This window comes from Entelurus aequoreus, linkage group LG27 (assembly GCF_033978785.1).
Source record: "Entelurus aequoreus isolate RoL-2023_Sb linkage group LG27, RoL_Eaeq_v1.1, whole genome shotgun sequence".
Taxonomy (NCBI): Eukaryota; Metazoa; Chordata; class Actinopteri; order Syngnathiformes; family Syngnathidae; genus Entelurus; species Entelurus aequoreus.
In genome coordinates, this window is record NC_084757.1 from 19259872 (window position 1) to 19281035 (window position 21164).

The following is a 21164-nucleotide window of genomic DNA, read 5'->3' on the forward strand; positions in this document are numbered from 1 at the left end:
TATATATATATATATATATATATATATATATATATATATATATATATATATATATATATATATATATATATATATATATATATATATATATATATATATATATATATATATATATATATATATATATATATATATATATATATATATATATATATATATATGTGCAAAGCCATAGGCTTGTGTGAGCCTATGGCTTTGCACTTTCTTGTATATATGTATATATTTTGCATTCTATTTTAGTTACTTTATTGAGTTTACAACCCCCTGGCGCTGATTTGTACTGTTTTTGCCACTTTTATTTTGTTAGTGCAGTGACATCCGATGTGTCGTAGCGCTATTATTGTGAAACCGGAAGTGTGTGTGATTGTTTCGAGAAGAGGTATCTCTTTCTGACAAGAGACGTGACTTTTGAGCTCCTGCCAACCGGTTTACCTTTCCGATTAATTTTATCCAATTTGACTTAACTCTTTGTTACACAACCTCCTTTGAATATAATTGTTTATTATATTCTATTTTACATTTTTTGTCATATTTTATTTTAGTTATTAGCCTTTTTTTATTTTGTAAATTATTTCTTCACTATTTATGTTCTTCTGTATGAATTAATGTTGTTCTATTTTAGTATTGATACGTCAATTGTTCATCGTACAATGTGCCAGGATATCGGAATAAAAATGTTTTTTTTGTTTGTACACTAGCTATGTTCATTGTTCAAAAAGAGAAAAAGTTAGACATGGAAGTAACATATAAATGTTTGTCAACATTATTATGCTCCAGGCAAAATTGTTTCTACATAAATGTCGATTGATGAAAGTAAGGCCTACATCTTCTAATTGGCTTTTACAATTATCAATCAAGAGAATGATTAAGAGTACAAAAGCCCTTAAATTGATGTATTTGTTAAAAACATTTACAGTCATTTAGTGTCTTTTATTTTTTTAATTTTAATTTGTATTATTATTATTTATCAATATTTAATCCTTCATCTGTATTTGCTTTTGTTTCCTTTCCTTGTTGTTGAAAGTGCCTTGACTGTTGAGTGAATTATAAATGTATGTTTTTTTAATAAAAAACAAAAGTTCGACACGGAAGTAAGCGGCGTGGGCCGTGACGTCACATCCTGTTTGAGCACAACGCGCGAGACGTTAAACTAGCAACTTCTCATATTCGACATGATTATAAATTGTGTTGTTGACGTGAGGTGAAGCTACTTCACAGTGTATTGATGCTGTTAATGCTATACTTAGGAAAGTGACGACAGCAACTCTCGACAAAAGCCGTAAGTACGATAATAATGTGTTGCTATGGCGTTACATTAAAGACAGAGGATGTTGTTTAACACACAACAAACGAGCTAGCTAGTTAGCAATGTCTTCCTCTTAACACTATCAGTGAATTATAAACATGCTATTTTTGTTTCATCTGACCACGGAACTTTCCTCCAGAAGGTCTTATCTTTGTCCATGTGATGTCAGATGAAACAAAAATGTAGCTGTTCGGCCACAATACTCAGCAATATGTTTGGAGGAGAAAAGGTGAGGCCTTTAAACCCAGGAACACCATCCCTACTGTCAAGCATGGTGGTGGTAGTATTATGCCCTGGGCCTGTTTTGCTGCCAATGGAACTGGTGCTTTACAGAGAGTAAATGGGACAATGAAAAAGGAGGATTACCTCCAAATTCTTCAGGACAACCTAAAATCATCAGCCCGGAGGTTGGGTCTTGGGCGCAGTTGGGTGTTCCAACCGGAAAATGACCCCAAACACATGTCAAAAGTGGTAAAGGAATGGCTAAATCAGGCTAGAATGAAGGTTTTAGAATGGCCTTCCCAAAGTCTTGACTTAAACGTGTGGACAATGCTGAAGAAACAAGTCCATGTCAGAAAGCCAACAAATTTAGCTGAACTGCACCAATTTTTTCAGGAGGAGTGGTCAAAAATTCAAGCAGAAGCTTGTGGATGGCTACCAAAAGCGCCTTATTGCACCTAGTGTGTGTGTGACAATCATTGGTACTTTAACTTACAATGAGATAAAAGACTGTAAAAATATATTCCAATTGAACAAAATATATAAAGACAGAGCAATAAGATCATATGGACAGCCATAAGTGTTTACATTTTGCTTTATATTTATTATTTTACTTATTTTTTTGTCTGGTTTTGTATTTGTTTTGTGTCTTCCCGTGAGGTGTATATTACTTTTTTTGTTCGGTTTGTACTTCATGAAGTTTTGCACTTGTGTTTTTTTGTTTGTTTTCATTATATTTGGATGTATTTATTTGGTTTGTATGATATCCATTAAGTAAGACTACATATTATGTTGAAGGGGGCAGGAAAATATAAGATATGTCTTCATCCTGCTCCTTCTCAGGCATTGGTGTGTAAATGTGTGTTTAGTTGCTGAGGTTTAATTGTCTATCGATCAAAGATGCACATCAATGAAGGAGATAAATAAAAAATGAGAAGAAAAAAAAGAACTTTAACTTTAACAAGGGACATGTAACCAAATATTAACATTGCTGTACGTATACTTTTGACCCAGCAGATTTGGTCATATTTTCAGTAGACCCATAATAAATTCATAAAAGAACCAAACTTCATGAATGTTTTTTGTGACCAACAAGTATGTGTTCCAACACTCTATCACAAACAAATAAGAGTTGTAGAAATTATTGGAAACTCAAGACAGCCATGACATTATGTTCTTTACAAGTGTATGTCAACTTTTGACCATGACTGTACGTCACTCAATAATGAACTTCCTTTGACAGCTTCCTGCTGGTTGACCGGCTTCATCATGTCCCAGACCAACACTTCTCTCCTGGAAGAGGTGGTGCAGTGGAGTCAGGAAACATGCCGCCTACAGCTTAAGTCTGTCTTGCCTAAACTTACTATATCCTACTATAATGTTAAATAATTAATCACAGCACAGCAAAATGCACAATTTCTTTTTCTAAAGGTTTGTTGAATCACAAAAATGACACCAACTGACTACTATACTTATATAAAGTCATGCAGTTAGAAATTAGAACAGAAAAAATATTTTATGACAGTGTTTTCTTAAGGACCTGCTGCAAAAACTAGTCAAAGATCTTCTGTTTAAAGGGGTACGACACCTTTTTTGAATGTTCTTTATCGTTCATAATCCTTATATAAAACAAGGACATGTTTTTCTTTTTTTAAGCATTCATTAAATGCGATCATAAGTCTGCTTACAATGGAGCCTATTGGAGTCGCTCTATTCTGTCCATAAAACCCTTAAAAAACATCCAAACACCTCCATTAAGGTTTTATATACATGCTGTAAGTATATATGTTATGTGGTAACAGGCACATTTATGATATTTATTATTTATGTATTTTGATCATTTTAAGCATGCTTTGCATTCATTTGATAAAATGCATCAGAACATTCTTTTTTTTTAAAACATCACTCACTCTACAGTGTCTGCTGTCATTAGGATGTCGACTGATAGGATGTTATGTTTCCGTTTAGATGAAGAATGATTCACTGAGACATGACTTGGCACTGGCGCACCTCTTCTCACCAAGGCTTCCCCACCAAATTTTAACTTTATATTTTCCACTGAAGGGGGCAGAAGAGGAGGTGTGACTGCATCAATTTGATATAACTTACTGACATTAATTGCAGTGTATTTTAACTTAGACAAACATTATTGATTCACAAGGGAAAGTTCCTAACAGTAGCTCAGTTACAAAGGATGGAAAGAATAATACAGGTATAAAGTAGGCTAAAAATGTACCATAGTAGCAAATATAACATATATGTAATATTTACATATTATGTATACAGTATATAATATATACTGATATGTTATTATATTGTATTATATTTTTATATAATATATACAATTTATAACAAGTCCCAATTACCAAGTACAATATTACAGTATATGTAACAGCTGCAGCAAAAAAAGGGCAACATAAAATAAAGAGTACATCCACCAGAACATATACATTATAAACAAAGAGAAGTAGCTAACATAGAAGCGGTCAGGTAATAGACAGTAATAACAACACTTACACATCATTTGAGCAAAGCGGACTTAAATTTATGTTTATTCACGAGTTTGAATGCATTAAAAAAAATACATCCGTTGTCTTGTCTTTCATAATGATTGTGAACAATAGGCAACATTCCCCCAAAAGCTCTGTTCTTTAACAGAAGTGATTTGCTGTTTTTAAGGATCTACTGCAAAAAAAACACTAGTCAAAAATGCTATATAGGACAGAAGCATGTTTGCTGGTTTTAAGGACCTACTACCAAAATGCTAATTATAGCTTCTTGATATGACTAGTGCTCTGGAGATTTTAGGAATGTGCTGCAAAAATTTTAGTCCATCCCCATTTTTTAACTTAACTCAAGGGAAATTATTGTGTTTGTCGGATTTGACTTGCGTGCTGCCAGTTAAAAAAGAGATTAAAACATGCCTAGTAAAAGCTATGGTCTTCCAGCGACATTTTTATTTTTGCCTTTGAGCTTCCTGCCAGAAAACATCCCAAGTTTTTATAAATATTTGCACTGGCCAAATAATAATATACCAGATTGTAATCTGTCCTGTAACTCATAATATTAATAACTCAGGTTTTCAATTTCAGCTGTTGAGATTTTGTTAATATTTCCATAAACAGTAGTGTGTTTAAAACATGCAAATTATATGCTCATGATTTTCCTTAACTGTTCACACTCTTTACATAACAAGTCTGATGGTTGGGATGATCATATACGTAAGTTCTACTTTCAATAGTCTTTATTTGCAAATTTTAGATCTGTTTGTGATTATTGTGGATCGTTTATTACATTATTTTCCCACAGGTGTACTGAAGATAATCATAGACTTGTTCCTCCCTCATATTGCTCTAACAGACGTGGAGAATGAATGTTTCTCCAAGATCCTACCAAAGGTTGCCTTTGTATTAACTTTGTAAATCCAGTTGCATATTCTAAACTGAAATTTGAGGTTTAGAAAAGGTATTTTTGTCTTTGTGATTGGTTTTTCGTCTTTATAACGTTTCCAGGCAGTGACGATTTTTGACAGTATGAGGAAAGACATTTTAATCCAAGTTGGAGGCCTGTCGAGTCAAAACACAGAGCTGTGTTCCTTACTAAGGAACATTTTGAAGGTATATTACTGTATATTTCACCAAATCTTTTTGAATGACTTTCTCTCGTTCTCCCAATGTGTTGACAAGTGCTTATGCCTTATTTTTAGTCAATGATGCAGATCATTGATGCTTTGTCTACATGCGTGCGTCATGTTGGCACATACGAAGTCCTAGACCTTGTGGCTATTCGCACCTTACCAACCTGCATTCTGAAGGTGTTGCGAGACACTTTCCAGCACTGCAAGGTGAGTTTAATTGCCAGTGCAACACTACACTGCCAATGAAACTAAACACTTTATAATTGTGGTTCTGTTTATTGATATGTCCCGTGGTTTGCATTTTGATACACAGTACAGTACAACCTTGATTTACGAGCTCAACTGGTTCTATAACCAAGCTTTTAATTAAAAATACTCAAATCAGTGCCAAATATTGAAATTAGTTGAATCAATCAATTTAATCGGGGCTTTGCCCCCCCCAAAACACCACCATTTTAAAATGTAACATGCTTTTTGAAGAAAAAAGGACAAACTTTTAAATAACAAATATTGTTTTAAATGCAATACAATGTACTATAAACAACTACAGTGAAGTAATGTACGGTAGTAAAAATGTACAGCATTTATCTCTTCCAGCAGACTGAAGGACTTAAAAATAATTTTTTGACTGTTCTGATTGTCATCTTGCGATTTTATTAGATCCAACATGGATGATGAGTTACCAAGGAGGGAAGAATGGTCAATAAGGCAGGGAGAGTATTGACAATGCCCAAAACTTTGGATCCCGGGTAGCAGCAAGTAATACTGTTGAAAAAGCGGATACATGTTTAGGCCTGGACCGATAACACATTTTGCTAGACGATATATTGATCTACAAAAAATTGCAGATAAACAATATTATTGACATTCTTTTTTTGAGACCAAATTAACCACTGATATAATACATCCATCCATTTTCTACCGCTTATTCCCTTTGGGGTCGCGGGAGCCTATCTCAGCTACAATCGGACGGAAGGCGGGATACACCCTGGACAAGTTGCCACCTCATCACAGGGCCAACACAGATAGACAGACAACATTCACACTCACACACTAAGGCCAATTTAGTGTTGCCAATCAACCTATCCTAATAATAATAATAATGCATGTATATCCTTTCAAATGAAATTAATGTGTATTTCTCGTATATTTCAACATTGTAATTGGAATGTAAACTTTTAAATATCCAAGTTAAATAAAACAAACAAATGATACTAAAAAATATACTTTGTTAGCCAAATGTTGCACTTGAATAAAAATCACAACCAAAAGCAATTAAATATGTTAAGGAGGGGGTTGGGGGGCCCGTAAATATACACAACCAAAACAATAAATAAAATGGCTAAATAAAGTGTTGACAAAGTTGCACTTCAATTTTGAATATGTAGGTAGAATTGTACATTACTAAACTGACAATCAAGTTAGGACCTTCTTAAACAAAAGTGCAGAGTAACAATATAAACATGTCAATATAAGCAGATGTGTTAACAGGTCTTTAGTCTGGCAGGTTTCAAGTGAGGAACGCTAGCATGACATGACAACATGACAAATGTCTGCAAACGTTTGCAGCACTTTTAGGAAATGCTAGTTTTTCAACAGTACTAAATGGTACAACGTATTTAATCACACTTTCTGTGGGGCGCAAACAATTTTGCACGGTTTGGTTTGCACTCGCCTTGTTCACTAAACGCAAAGTGAGTGTGTACTGTCAGGTGGTTGTGTTTCAAGTCATGTGCAGGTTTGTTGTATTCGCGTATATTCGGGTAACTGCTTCCACTGGGTTGTTACATCTTGTTCCAAAGGTTCAAACTTAAACATTCCCACATTGTTGCGGTGCCATTTGGTTTTGTGCTCATTTTGGCCATGTTCGCTACTACGTGTTGGTTGCCAGCGGCCCCGGCTTCCCCACAAAGACTCAAAGACACCTAAGGAAGGACAAGAGAATTTACACCCTTCTTTTCATTATGCTATGGTACAAACGCGCGCAGCTGCTGAAATTGACGAAAAGCGTGAATGCTCTTGTTTAGTTTAGTTTATTAAGGATCCCCATTAGTCTACACCGCAGTAGAGGCTAGTTTTCCTGGGGTCCAGTCAAAAAACATCACACAATCACAAAACAAAAGATTACAATGCAGTATAAAATGATCAATAATAAAAAATTGTAATACAAATCTTTGAAGCGCGCACATGACTATTTATTAACGCAGGAAAACTTACAGACTTAATTTTCATTTATCGTCTGTTAATTGACTTACTGAATATCGACCCAGGTCTACTAGTTTTGCTATCTCCCACAATCAGAGTAGTGGGGTAGAAGTGTGGATGCTTTTCAGGCAATGTGCTGAAAGGGTCACTATCCCTGGGAGCAGCCAACAAGCCTATGCTGGGCAACAGCAGGACTGGACAAGTAGGACATCACCAGTTCTGAACGTAGCGGAGCGACAGACCGCCTGGACACAGCTTCAAACGTGAGCAGTAAGCAGAGTCGTGGGTAGAAAAGCAAGCGGCAATTTCGGAGAGAAGACTCGAAGCTAGACTGCTGATAATAGTTTTCAATAGTTGGAAAACAAAGTTATTGTGTTGTCCTGATACCAAAATGTATTTCGGTACTTTTTGGTACTTTTCTAAATAAAGGAGACCACAAAAAATTTTCATTATTGGCTTTATTTTAACAAAAAGTCTTAGGGTACATTAAACATATGTTTCTTATTGCCAGACTGTCCTTAAATAAAATAGTGAACGAACAAGACAACTTGTCTTTTAGTAGTAAGTAAACAAACAAAGGCTCCTAATTTAGCTGCTGACATATGCAGTAACATATTGTGTCATTTATCATTCTATTATTTTGTTAAAATTATTAAGGACAAGTGGTAGAAAATGAATTATTAATCTACTTGTTTATTTACTGTTAATATTGGGTTATTTTCTCTTTTAACATGTTCTATCTACACTTCTGTTAAAATGTAATAATGACTTATTCTTCTGTTGTTTGATACTTTACATTAGTTTTGGATGATACCACACATTTGGGTATCAATCCAATACCAAGTAGTTACAAGATCATACATTGGTCATATTCAAAGTCCTCATGTGTCCAGGGACATATTTCCTGAGTTTATAAACATAATATAAATTTTAAAAAATGAAAGATTTTGTGATGCTAAAAATATCGATGTATTCATAGTAGTATCGACTAGATATGCTCTTGTACTTGGTATCATTACAGTGGATGTTGGGTGTAGATCCACCAATGACGTTTGTTTATATTGTAGCGTCCCAAAATTTTTGGTGGTGCAGGGAATTCTGGGAATTTGGTCTGTAGTGTTTATGTTGTGTTGCGGTGCAAATATTCTCCCAAAATGTGTTTGTCGTTGTTTAGTGTGGTTTCAGTATATAGCACATGTTTATGACAGTGTTGGTGTTGTTCATACCGCCACCCTTAGTGTGACATGTATGGCTTTTGACTAAGTATGCCCTTCATTTAGTTGTGTATAGTGTGTTCAAAGTTAAGAAGATCCTCTTGATAGTCAATCGGTTACAGTGAAACCTTGTCTTGACTTTGTCAATTACAGACAACATTTAACACTTCCAATGGTGTGCAGTGAAGCATGTAACGCAATCACTCATCTTACAGGGATGATGCTTGAAATAGATGTGCTTGATTTGTTGCCATGGAGACAAGGATTAGTGATTCAGAAGCAGTTACAACACTGCTGATTGCGGAGGGATGTTAGTCGCTAACTAGATAGCCATGTCGTAAAGCACCTCTTCCCAAGGGCGTTTTGGTGTTATAACTTCACCTTTATCTTTAGCTAATAATCCAAAATTCATCCATTCTCCCTTTTCAGTCCACACACATTTTCTGCTTGTAAGTACTCTGTGATTGTGCGCTGCCGAACATGCTCGTCTGCATGACACGACGTGACGATGACGATGGGTGGGGGACCGGTACTTTTTAGAAGCGGTATAGTACCGAATATGATTCATTAGTATTGCGGTACTATACTAATACCGGTATACCGTACAACCCTACAAAGGTATGTTGATTTCTAGCTATGAAACTATTGCATGCTCGTAAGATCGGATGTTTTGGGGCGGAACTTATGGAGTTCATTCTAACAATCGCTATGCCTGGTAGCAGCAGGGAGGCTCGTAACTCACATTCATGCTGACAACTTAAAGCATAACAAAAAGCTAAGTAAGTTTATATCTCAAAATACTCGTAAGTTGAGGTACCACTGTAGTACCATCTCATTAGTCGTGAGAAACTGCAAAAACCCTGTTTGAGAACAAGCAAATAAAAATGTTTTTTTGTATGTTATCAATAGGAGAGTGAGGCAGTCTACTGTGGGCGCCTGTCCCTGGTCGCTGATCTGCTACAGGGACTCTTCAAGGAGGCCTATGCACTCCAAAAGGGTCTGTTGGAGCTGCTGGACAAAATCTCCCTTGATAGCGCTGCCTCTGAGGAGGAAGTCAATGACATCGTCACAGGTTTGCTGCGCAATATTTGCCCACAATAATACTTATTTACTTTTTGTTTTACTAAATTTAAAACATTTTTGCCATCTTTTCAGTGATCCACAGCCTCTTGGATATTTCCTCGGTTATTTCTAACCTGGACATGGCGCTTCATGCAAACACCTGGAAGTTTCTAATCAAGTCAGTCTAACAAACTCCGACACAAAGCCATGTCTACACACTCATATACTGTACATACCGGTAGTTAGGCGACTCATTTGGCTGCAGAGCGACCTATTGTAAATCATCACCACTTTGCTCAGGCAGAGTCTGAAATACCAGACACTGGTGGAGGAACATCTGCATCATGGTGACATCAGCACGAGCCTGTGTAACAACCTGTTGACTTCTTTCCACAACGCTGTAGATCTGGCTGAGCAGATCAACCGTGCTAGTCTTCAGGTCTGTGGCTGCATACTTAGCAAGTATGTTTTGAACAAAGAGTATCTTAACCCTATTAGTTGTTGTCGTTTAGGAGGCAACTCAGAGCGCCGAACACAAGCTGTTTCAGAAAACTGCAAAGATGTGCAGATTTTTTGCCAACACCTTAGTTCATTACATCAAGGTAAGAAAAAAAGCTTCCACTAATTTTGTATTTAAAAATGTGCTATTTAAACACTATCCCTTACATTCTTTGTACAGGAATTCAAGACTTTTTTAACAAAGTCTTGCAGGCACTTTCATCAACTGTACCTCCAGATCGTCAGGTGCATTATTGTCTAATTTATTTTCACATATCAAGTATTATTGACACATTTAAACAATGTGGGATGTCTGTTCAGTAAGTTCCCTCCTAGCTTGTGTGCGCCAACGTTGCCCCCCACTCTTTATGAGGAGCTTAATGTGGCAGCTCTGGTGCCCATGGATGCGCTTCTTGTCCAGCTTCTACCACTCAGGCCTTTTGCTGAAGTGGTTCTCCAGGAGGACTTGCGTAGGTTTACTTGACCAAATTAAATGTACAAATTTTTTGATTTTTGACAATATTCTTTCGCCACCTTGTGCAGACATACCAAAGGAGCATGAGCTTCCTCAGTGCCTTTTGCTCATGAACGTCTTGAGTCAGTTGCCCTCCCAGCCAGAGGAGGAGGTGCTGCAGCTTTGGCACACGGGCAGTCAGTTTTCTGAGGAGACACCGAGGTAAAGTTCTCCCAGTCTTTACTTTGTGCGCATATAACTGTGTTTTTTCCACAAAACAGGAGTACTGTATATCTGTGACGTAGGGGCCTGATGACATTTGCGTAATTCGCCAAGTTTAAAAATATTTTTTTGTGGACAAAACTAAGCTTTTTGGTTTGTGTCGTAAGAATTGTGTGACATTGACTCATGTTTTTACTTACCGTATTATAAAGTTAAAGTTAAAGTACCAATGATTGTCAGACACAAGGTGTGGTGAAATTTGTCCTCTGCATTTGACCCATCCCCTTGTTCACCCCCTGTGTGGTGAGGGGAGCAGTGGGCAGCAGCGGTGCCGTGCCCGGGAATCATTTTTGGTGATTTAACCCCCAATTCCAACCCTTGATGCTGAGTGCCAAGCAGGGAGGTAATGGGTCCCATTTTTTTATAGTCTTTGGTATGACTCGGCTGGGGTTTGAACTCACAACCTACCGATCTCTGGGCGGACACTCTAACCACTAGGCCACTGAGTATATGTCGCAGTTTTTTTCATAGTTTGGCCGGGGGTGCGACTTATACTCTGGAGCGACTTATGTGTGAAATTATTAACACATTACCGTAAAATATCAAATACCATATTTTTCGGAGTATAAGTCGCACCGGCCAAAAATGCATAATAAAGAAGGAAAACAACATATATAAGTCGCATTTTGGGGGGAAATGTATTTGATAAAACCCAACACCAAGAATAGACATTTGAAAGGCAATTTAAAATAAATAAAGAATAGTTATATGAGGTTATATGACGCATAAATAACCAACTGAGAACGTGCCTGGTATGTTAACGTATGGTATGTTAATATTATGGTAAGAGTCATTCAAATAACTATAACTTATAGAACATGCTATACGTTTACCAAACAAACAATCTGTCACTCCTAATCGCTAAATCCGATGAAATCTTGTACGTCTAGTCTCTTACTTGAATGAGCTAAATAATATTATTTGATATTTTACGGTAATGTGTTAATAATTTTACACAAGTCGCTCCTGAGTATAAGTCGCACCCCCGGCCAAACTATGAAAAAAACTGCGACATATAGTCTGAAAAATACGGTAATATTATTTATCTCATTCACGTAAGAGACTAGGCGTATATCAGCAATCGTCACACACACACACGTCAACCAATGAAAATTTGGCGGGGGCGAGTCATGGCAGAAGTGCATTGTGAAAAAAAAAATGCTACCTGCTACTACTTCCGTACCTATGAAAATTGATCAGGAGTGACAGATTGTTTGGTAAACGTATAGCATGTTCTATATGTTATAGCTTTTTGAATGACTCTTACCATAATATGTTACGTTAACATACCAGGCACGTTCTCAGTTGGTTATTTATGCGTCATATAACATACACTTATTCAGCCTGTTGTTCAATATTCTTTATTTATTTTAAATTGCCTTTCAAATGTCTATTCTTGGTGTTGGATTTTATCAAATACATTTTCCCAAAAAATGCGACTTATACTCCAGTGCGACTTATATGTTTTTTTCCTTCTTTATTATGCATTTTCGGCCGGTGCGATTTATACTCCGGAGCGACTTATACTCCGAAAAATACGGTACTAACAGAAAATCAAGTTATTGGCGTACGGGGGTGGTATGAATTTTAATCAGCAGTAGACGCTTTTGGGTGTGTCAAACAACAAGCCCGGGAGATTTAAAGAGGATCTATTATTCAACACCAACTTTTCTTACCCATTGGGACCGGTTTTTTTGTATTTGGTCTCTGCATAAGTCTTGGAAGTTTTCCATCAAACCATGGAGGCATGGCGGACACATTAAAAAAAACGTCCTCCAAATAAGCCGTTTGGAATTTTCCCAATTGGTGAAGTTTTTCTCAGGTGTGACGTCAATGGATATCTCCATATACTGTAGATATTTACCCGAAGCGCATCCGCAATTGTAGTCTGATGCGGTGGTCAATAATTTCTCTATCCTCTTGTTGTGGGGCAGACAGGCGCTATACAAATATATAAAAAGCTGTTGCCATTTCTAATATAAAGTAGCGTATAACTCAAACTCGTATATCAGTAGACTTGCTATGGAAGTGCTAAAAACTACAACATGGCTGGCGGGGAGAAGATGCCGTCAAAGTGGAGGCACGTAAATAAAACCGCCTACAAAACGGCGCATCATGAAGAGACGGTCAGAAAGCGGCTTGAAAATGGTCCGTAAAACATAATCTTTGCAACATTTTGACCAAAGAACCACCATAACCTGTTATGTAGACCACAAGGAAGTGTTTTTTTAAATGTAGGGGATAAAAAAAGATGAAAACGATAATTTAACATATGTGGTTGTGGTTAGGGGCACAGTTACGACGTCACCTACTGTACGGTGTTGGAATGACCTGTTGCACAGACAGTCCCATCATAATGTGTTAGCGAGTGAGGACGAACGCGCCAAATCTTAAAAATTAAAATCTTGTGGGGGTAAAATTTTCATTGTGGCATGCCACTGCAAATAAGTGAAGGTATGTGAAACACTGTTTTATCATATATTAGGTTGGTATCAAACTGGTGATTGGGCAGTGTATTATTATGTACATAGATTGAGGAATATTCGGGCATCTGTCTCCAGGCTGCCTCTCTACCAGGCTGTGTTCACCAGTTTCCGGTGTTGTTATGTTGAACGGAAGGTCCCGGTGTCGTTGCCCGGGGTGATGATGAAAGGTCAGGCCCAGGGTCAGGTATCCCTGCACCATCACGTCTGCGTGCAGCTCTGTGCCAGCGTGGCTGTGCTTCCGACACGATACTTCCCTGTTCTGGTGAATTCTACACACAACATAACATTCCTTTTTGGGCAAAATGTGGAGTTGTTTTAGTAAACATATTCTAGGATTTGTCAGTTAAAATTCCATTGTACTGCGTTTTTCTAATTTCATTCTAACATTTCTGTCCGTTTCCCTCTTTCTTTGTCCCAGGAGCGGTGTTTAGTGGAGGCCATACTACAGGCTGACAATCACACAGCTCTTTTGGCCACAGACGTGTGGTGCTTTACTGCTCGGTGAGAAGTAACTATACCCTTTGTAGAATAGCATGTGTGGTCAGTACTAAACATTAGGCTTACTAGGTACAGTGACACACTGCTCAAGTGTCCTCCGCACACAACAAATCTATGCAGCGCTTAAAATAAGTCCAACCTGAACTCTAAACAAAATAAACAACATTGTTTTCTGTACCATTTTGCAGTGCAACTCTGAGTGACAGGTAACAACACATAATCGTGTGGTAAAAGGAAGGGGTCCAACAATCACTTAGCACGCACAAACAGAAGAACTGCAAGAGAAGCAACTAACAATTTGCGGTGATGTTGTTACATTAGGCTATACATTAAATGACAGTTAACATTACCTATGCAAATTGCTATTATTAGCTAATTAGCTATCCATATTGCTATCGTTCGCTAACACGGAAAGATAATGCACGTGTTAAGTACGAACGTAGTTACAGTAGGTAATTATGTGCTGAAAACTAAGAGAGTGGGGATCTAATGCTTAAACCACAGTAGAAAGTCGGCACCCTTTAGGCAAAAGTTGCAAACAGCTTCTTTAACTATCCATCCATCCATTCTCTACCGCTTAGCCCTCTCGGGCTTGAGCGGAAGGCAGGGTACACCCTAGACAAGTTACCACCTCAAAACTAGAGGTAGTGAATTTATAACTTTGACATAGTTTAAGTCAATACACATATTTTAGTCCATCCTCTTCACCGAGAGATGCAAAGGTCAAACTGAGGACATTTATATTCATAGCAATGACAGAAGAACAAAATGTGTCAAATGTCGTCAGGCGCTTGCAAAGGAATCCATGAAGTCAAGACATTTTATTTTACAGTAAGTTCTAACAAAACCCCAAAAAACTTCATGATGCTAAAATTACGTTAGGTTAGGTTTAACTGTTTTAAAACTATGGAACAAACTGGACTTACAACACAAGCAATGCCAAACTATGAATCGATTTAAGCTATTATACAAACATGGGGTCTGGTTCAAATATAGAGATGAGGGTCTTTAAATTGACTTGCTGATGTACTCTGTCTCAAAGTGTTAACATGTGCTCAATGTTTCCTTACCATTATTGCTAAATTGTCTATTATCATTGTTGGTATTTTGTCTATTACCATTCTTCCTACATTGTTAATACAAATTATTGTTACAGTGTAATAATTATTGTTACCTGTGGTAATGCCACCATGATACAACATTTGTATTATATGGGGGATGGCGTGGCGGGGGGACGGCGTGGCGGGGGGACGGCGTGGCGAAGTTGGTAGAGTGGCCGTGCCAGCAATCGGAGGGTTGCTGGTTACTGGGGTTCAATCCCCACCTTCTACCATCCTAGTCACGTCCGTTGTGTCCTTGGGCAAGACACTTCACCCTTGCTCCTGATGGCTGCTGGTTAGCGCCTTGCATGGCAGCTCCCGCCATCAGTGTGTGAATGGGTGAATGTGGAAATACTGTCAAAGCGCTTTGAGTACCCTGAAGGTAGAAAAGCGCTATACAAGTATAATCCTTGAACAAAGTAACAGTGGAGCTCAATGTATTAATCACTGAATGGAAAACTGGGGGTGGGATTAAATAACTTATCTTCTTCTCACTCCCTTTCAGGCAAAATTGGATCATCGTGCTTACATACTGTACATTACATTAATAGATAGTTAATAGTAATAGTATTATGTGTTGTCTACCTTGTACTTTTATGTCATTGCCTGAAATAAATGAAAAATTTGAAAAATACAATGGGTTTGTTCAGACTGTTCCAGTCTAGTTATTTTTTGTAAGCTTTATAATTTGTTACTTGAAAATTTGAATTTAAGTAAATTTTTTTGTCCTTATAGTTTGAGTCACGGTCAATGTTGATTTAGAAAAGAAAAAAAAAGCTTCCTCAACCCCTTTTAGTGTATAAGTAAAGAGTACATGGCTATGTACTGCTGCTTACATGTGACTTTTTGTTCTGTATTAAACCCAGAACTTGTCTTTTCTTGCAGTTATGGCACGGCCGAACTCTGTCTACATCATGTCCTTTTAATTGCCCACTTGGTGCGTATTATTTAAAGACCCTGTGCAGTTTGGGGGGTGTCGGTGCTTTTCTCAACAGGCATATATCGGAACAACAATGTTATTACTGCCAAAAATGATTGTGCTTTATATCATAATATATACTCTCTTCTATTTCTGCATCCTTCCTCAGGTGAAAACCTGTCCAGCCGAGTGCTACCAGTCTTCCCACCTAGGCCTGCTGCTCAGACGCATGCTTTTCCTCATGACACCCACCCACCAGGTGAAGGACATGTTTGATCAATGCTTACTAACAAGTTCATATGCCAAGATGATTAAACATGAGTAATAAACCAGATGGAGCTGCTAGAACGCTTCCCTACATCCAAGTCAGAAAATCTCCCCGTATGGCGCCACGTCCTCTTCCGAGCCCTTTCAAATGACGCCCGTCGGCGCGTGGAGGTGGATGTCATCGCTTTAACTCAAAAAGCTCTGACCGACTGGCAGAGTGGAGGTTACAAACTGGGCCAAGTGGACAAAGTGGTGAGGACAGTAACACACTTGATGCATTGAAGGAAAATGCACAAGTGTCATATTATTGCATGTGGAAAATAAATGCTGTACTACTGTAGTGTTTTTGTCTTTCCAGAATGCTGTGTTACAATGCCTCCTAGTGGTGGTTCGAGGAAAGTCCCCTTCCGAGGCGTCTATGTCGAAGATAGTCACACAACTGTGGGCGAGGATGAGCCCACATCAGGTGAGCAGGGTATCATCTGCGGGGTCTCAAAAAGACTAAAATCTATTTATTTGAATTTAGGCCTTAAAATTTCAAAAATTATCTTAAAATGTAATAAAATCTTGATTTGGGAAGGTCTTCAAATGTGGTACATGCATCTGTGTGGGAATTTTCCAAAATAAAGCGAGCTAGGGCTGCACGATAGGGCTGCACGATTTTCATAAAAAAACATTATTGCAAATGATTGTAATTGTAAATCCAAGAACAATCTTTTCAGATGTTTTCCTCTCCGGTCTCTCTCACCTCTTTCTCCTCCGCTGCCCGCTCACTGTTAAAGACAACAGATGATTAGATCACCACGTACCACCTGTGAAATCTAATCACCTGCCAGCTGTGTCTCGCCGTCCAGCACATGCCCCGCCCCTAGCCGATGGTGCTCCGCCCTCAACACCATTGACAGAGGCGTTGACCTTTGCTCCTGCAGGCGCGCTGATCGCACCCTCCCTCCACAAATGCATAAAACTGTTCAAATCGGCTCAGATCCCACATCAGGGCAAGAAAAAACTCAACCCAATGGGAACGACGGGAAACCTTGGAAGGGACCGCAGATGTGGGGACCCCCGCCCGGTGACCGGTGCAATGGATGCCGAGTGGATACAGTTACAGCCTTATTCCAAAATAGAATACATTTAACTTTGTCCTGAAAATTAAATACACAATACCCCCCGATGCAACCGGATATCCTGCTCGAGAAGTGGCCGGTTAGGCTACGCCGGTTGTAGCTCCCTCAATCGTTAAGAAATTTAGCTGTGAATCCTTAAGTTAATCGAGCGCAGACACATAGACTTTCCTGGCTAACAGTGCAGAACTCTAATATTGTTCAAATCATTAACCGGTAGTAAAACTCCTGCTTTTCTCATGGCCCAAATAGTTCACAGTAGCACTATACATAATCATAATACCAGGGCGTCTAGTGAGGGGCATTTTGTACTCCCTCGTCCCAGGAAGAATGCTTTGCGGAAATCTTTTATTTATAGATCTGTATCACTCTGGAATAACCTGCCTCAAATTCTCACTGGCATTGAAAGTAAACAGGTTTTTGAAAAGAAAGTAATATTTTATCTGAGTCTTTAAATTAGTTTGCTTGTTGATGATTTTGTTTGGTTTTATATTGTGTAGTTATATTTATATGGTAATTATTATTCTGTGACTGTAAATTGTTTGCTTGTTTTCTTATTGATGCTTTTATTTTTTTCCTGTATTGTGTAGTTATAATTATATGCTTTTACTTGTAATTGTATTGAGTTTGTGGACCCCAGGAAGACTACTGGGTTGTTGTGGCAACCAGCTAATGGGGATCCTTAATAAAAATCAAATCAAACCGGTTATCGCGCCAAACTACAAATTAGTTGACGTTTTTTGTCTTTAAAACAAAAATTACTCCATGGTGACGTTATGGTACATTTACGAAACAAACACCACAAAAACAATTAGGTTTATAAGACTAAATAATACTAATACTAATACATGCTTAGCTAAAACTAATTTCTACTCCAATCTTGTCCGCCTCAATAAAAACGGTCCTTAATATTTGTTCAGCACAGTAGCATCGCTAAGCCAAGAAGGGACTCCACCCAATCGGCTGCTGACTTTATGAAATTCTTTAATTAGAAAATGTAACTCATTAGAAAGGAAATCAAAGATAACATGTCCCAGCTCTAACTGGGATCTATTAACTTAGATACGGATGTATATACGCCGGATATTGCTCTCCAATATAATCTCTCTTTTTGAAGAAATAACGTGTTTAAATGTGGAAAAAGTGAAGCGTTGTGAATATTTCCCGGATGCACTGTACATTGCAAGCAATTGGGCCTTATTTCCCCTCATATTTTTTTTTACTGGTATAGTTGTAAAATAAATTACATTTTATTCATCATGGTTCTTAAATCGGACATGTTGATACTTGCAGGGACCCTGGTGAGACACACAGCTGCACCACTTACTGTATGTATCTATTGCACAGGTGCAGACCCATGATGTGCTGCAGTGTACTCTGCAGCTCCTCTTGTCAATGACGGCAGTCTTAGTGAAAAGCATAGAACCTCAAGTCATTCTTCAGGTAAATGTGGTTTTAAAGACTGTTTGCATCGAGAACACACTGGAGATTGTCTGGGATTAATTTTGTGGTGGTGTGTCCTAGGCTCTGGTGTGTGTGGAGGCTGTCGTGTCCCAGAAGTGTGCAGACCAACTTCTCTTGACTGTGCTGGAGTTCCTTTCGTCACTCGGGAAGGTGTTCATCCCTCCTAACAGCCAGGTGCTGACACTATTTAACAATACTATTATCAGCGATGGGGAGTAACAAGCTACCTAACTTAACCACATGTTCCAGTAGCTTGGTGATAGCTTAGCTACTTTTTTAACAAGTCGCTTTTCTTGTAGCTTAGCTACTTTTAGAGCCAAGTGGTAACTTACATCAAAGCTACAAAGAGAGAAACCGGACTGCAAATTCAGGCCCACCCAAAATATGGAGAAAATACAATGACCTGGATGAATGAGAACATCCATACATACGGAGAAAATCCCATGATGATTGGTTGGTGTTTGTGTGATTAGTCACAATTGATTAAGTGTCCTGGGCATGACGTTAAAGTGCATCCGGCAGTGGAGGCTCCTCTATGGGGGTCTTGGGGCACTAGGAGGTTAACCCCTTTACTACTGTTACCCCATGTGGCCCTTGGCAAAGGCCTAGTACCTGACTGCCCCCTAGTCAGGGATACGGTTAAGACCTCAACGGCGGAGCAGGCGGAAGACGGTAGATTTAAGAACTACCACAACGGCTGCGATGGCGGAAGAAGGCTGCAGCAGAATAAGGGTCCCCAGTCATCTTGGTCTCCATGCCACTGGACCCTGACCTGATTCTGTCAAGGATCGTGTGGTGACTGTCTGTGCACCAGTCTCCCCACCTTAAACTAAGTCACGCACAGGCATCCTCCATAAAGGGATACCATATTTTTCGGACTATAAGTCGCAGTTTTTTTTATAGTTTGGCCGGGGGTGCGACTTATACTCAGGAGCGACTTATGTGTGAAATTATTAACACATTACCGTAAAATATCAAATAATATTATTTAGCTCATTCACGTAAGAGACTAGACGTATAAGATTTCATGGGATTTAGCGATTAGGAGTGACAGATTGTTTGGTAAACGTATAGCATGTTCTATATGTTATAGTTATTTGAATGACTTTTACCATAATATGTTACGTTAACATACCAGGCACTTATTCAGCCTGTTGTTCACTATTCTTTATTTATTTTAAATTGCCTTTCAAATGTCTATTCTTGGTGTTGGGTTTTATCAAATAAATTTCCGCCAAAAATGCGACTTATATATGTTTTTTTCCTTCTTTATTATGCATTTTCGGCCGGTGCGACTTATAGTCCGAAAAATACGGTACACCCCTACCAGGAGGATCGTCATACTCGTTCGAGTGACCGCCGCCGATGAGTCACAATTGGCTAAATCAGAGGCAAGATAAGGCGGGTCATTGAAGTCAGACACAGGATTTAATAGTAGCCAATAACAGTACTGGCCTGAATATAAGACAATATGATAAAACTCCTATATTAGCAGTCAACAGATTTAAACACCCAAACCAACATGCCGTCATTGTATTGTGCTTTTTCTTTTTTTAACCCCGCTAGAGTGAAATTGTGCTTTTTCTTTTTTTAACCCCGCTAGAGTGAAATTCTGCCGAGGTTGAGCAGCCTGTTTGGCTCGCTGCTGTCAGAAAGTTCTTGGCTGCTCCATCAACACACTTTGGAGGCCTTTGCTCAATTTGCCGAGGTACAGCTGCCACTCTGCTTCTACTACGCTCTCCTCAACCCTAACTTTCACACACCCTGTTGATGTTTCATTCAGATAACAAACCACGAAGAGGTCATTTCCCAGAGTTTGTGTGTAGAAGAAACCAAAAGCAAGGTGGTGAATTACCTCAGCAAGGTCAGTGAAGAAGATGTCTCCATAGGGCGATGATTGATGTAAACCTGCCTGTGTCATGTTGCAGACTGTCAACGCTCATGAGGGGGCGGAGTTACGGCTAGAACAAATCAAGGCAGAGAAGATGGTTTTAGAGCAACACAACAAGCATCTGGAGGCCAGAAGAGATGTTTCTACTCAGTCTGTGGATGATTCAGAGGTCAGAAGACTTTACTTCATTTAAAAAAAAATATATCAAAATTGGATTTTGACCCACCTGTTATCACCCAGCCTCAGCCTAAACGAGCTCGGCAGGAGAGCCATGCAGATGAGGAGTACAGCCGCTACATCCAGACTGCTCAAAGTGCGTTGAAGGCCGTCCATGCGCTCGCAGACACTGAAGCAATGCTCCCTCCTACCTGGCTGCCATCAAGACTACAGGAGCTCCAGCTGCTGATAAGTGAAATAACCTCAACAATATCCCAAAACTAACAATTGTATTTTTTGTAAGGGGAAAAAAGTATTTATTTGTCTTATATTTTTAATGCATCAGCTTTGATTAAATGTAATTGAATTGTTTTCAATAATC

At 38.5% G+C, this 21164-nt stretch overlaps 1 protein-coding gene across 1 annotated transcript; it reads left to right on the forward strand.

Moving 5' to 3' along the window:
- Positions 1-1090: 1090 nt before the first annotated feature.
- On the forward strand, positions 1091-21160 carry firrm (fignl1 interacting regulator of recombination and mitosis). The gene is made up of 25 exons (XM_062039275.1): positions 1091-1279; positions 2769-2890; positions 4707-4746; positions 4835-4923; positions 5038-5142; positions 5232-5369; positions 9491-9653; positions 9737-9821; positions 9944-10082; positions 10156-10245; positions 10323-10387; positions 10463-10611; positions 10685-10817; positions 13439-13625; positions 13782-13864; positions 15847-15898; positions 16050-16139; positions 16214-16399; positions 16506-16613; positions 18619-18714; positions 18796-18909; positions 20339-20443; positions 20519-20599; positions 20664-20795; positions 20867-21160. Exons 2-25 carry the CDS (start codon positions 2795-2797, stop codon positions 21065-21067), a joined length of 2727 nt encoding a protein of 908 aa, XP_061895259.1. The 5' UTR covers positions 1091-1279; positions 2769-2794; the 3' UTR covers positions 21068-21160.
- Positions 21161-21164: the final 4 nt, after the last annotated feature.

Coding starts and splice junctions, on each gene's coding strand:
- firrm (XM_062039275.1), top strand. CDS start 2,795: ATGTCCCAGACCAACACTTCTCTCCTGGAAGAGGTGGTGCAGTGGAGT. Junction 10,246..10,322: donor CCTTAGTTCATTACATCAAG/GTAAGAAAAAAA, acceptor TTCTTTGTACAG/GAATTCAAGACTTTTTTAAC. Junction 20,796..20,866: donor AGTCTGTGGATGATTCAGAG/GTCAGAAGACTT, acceptor GTTATCACCCAG/CCTCAGCCTAAACGAGCTCG.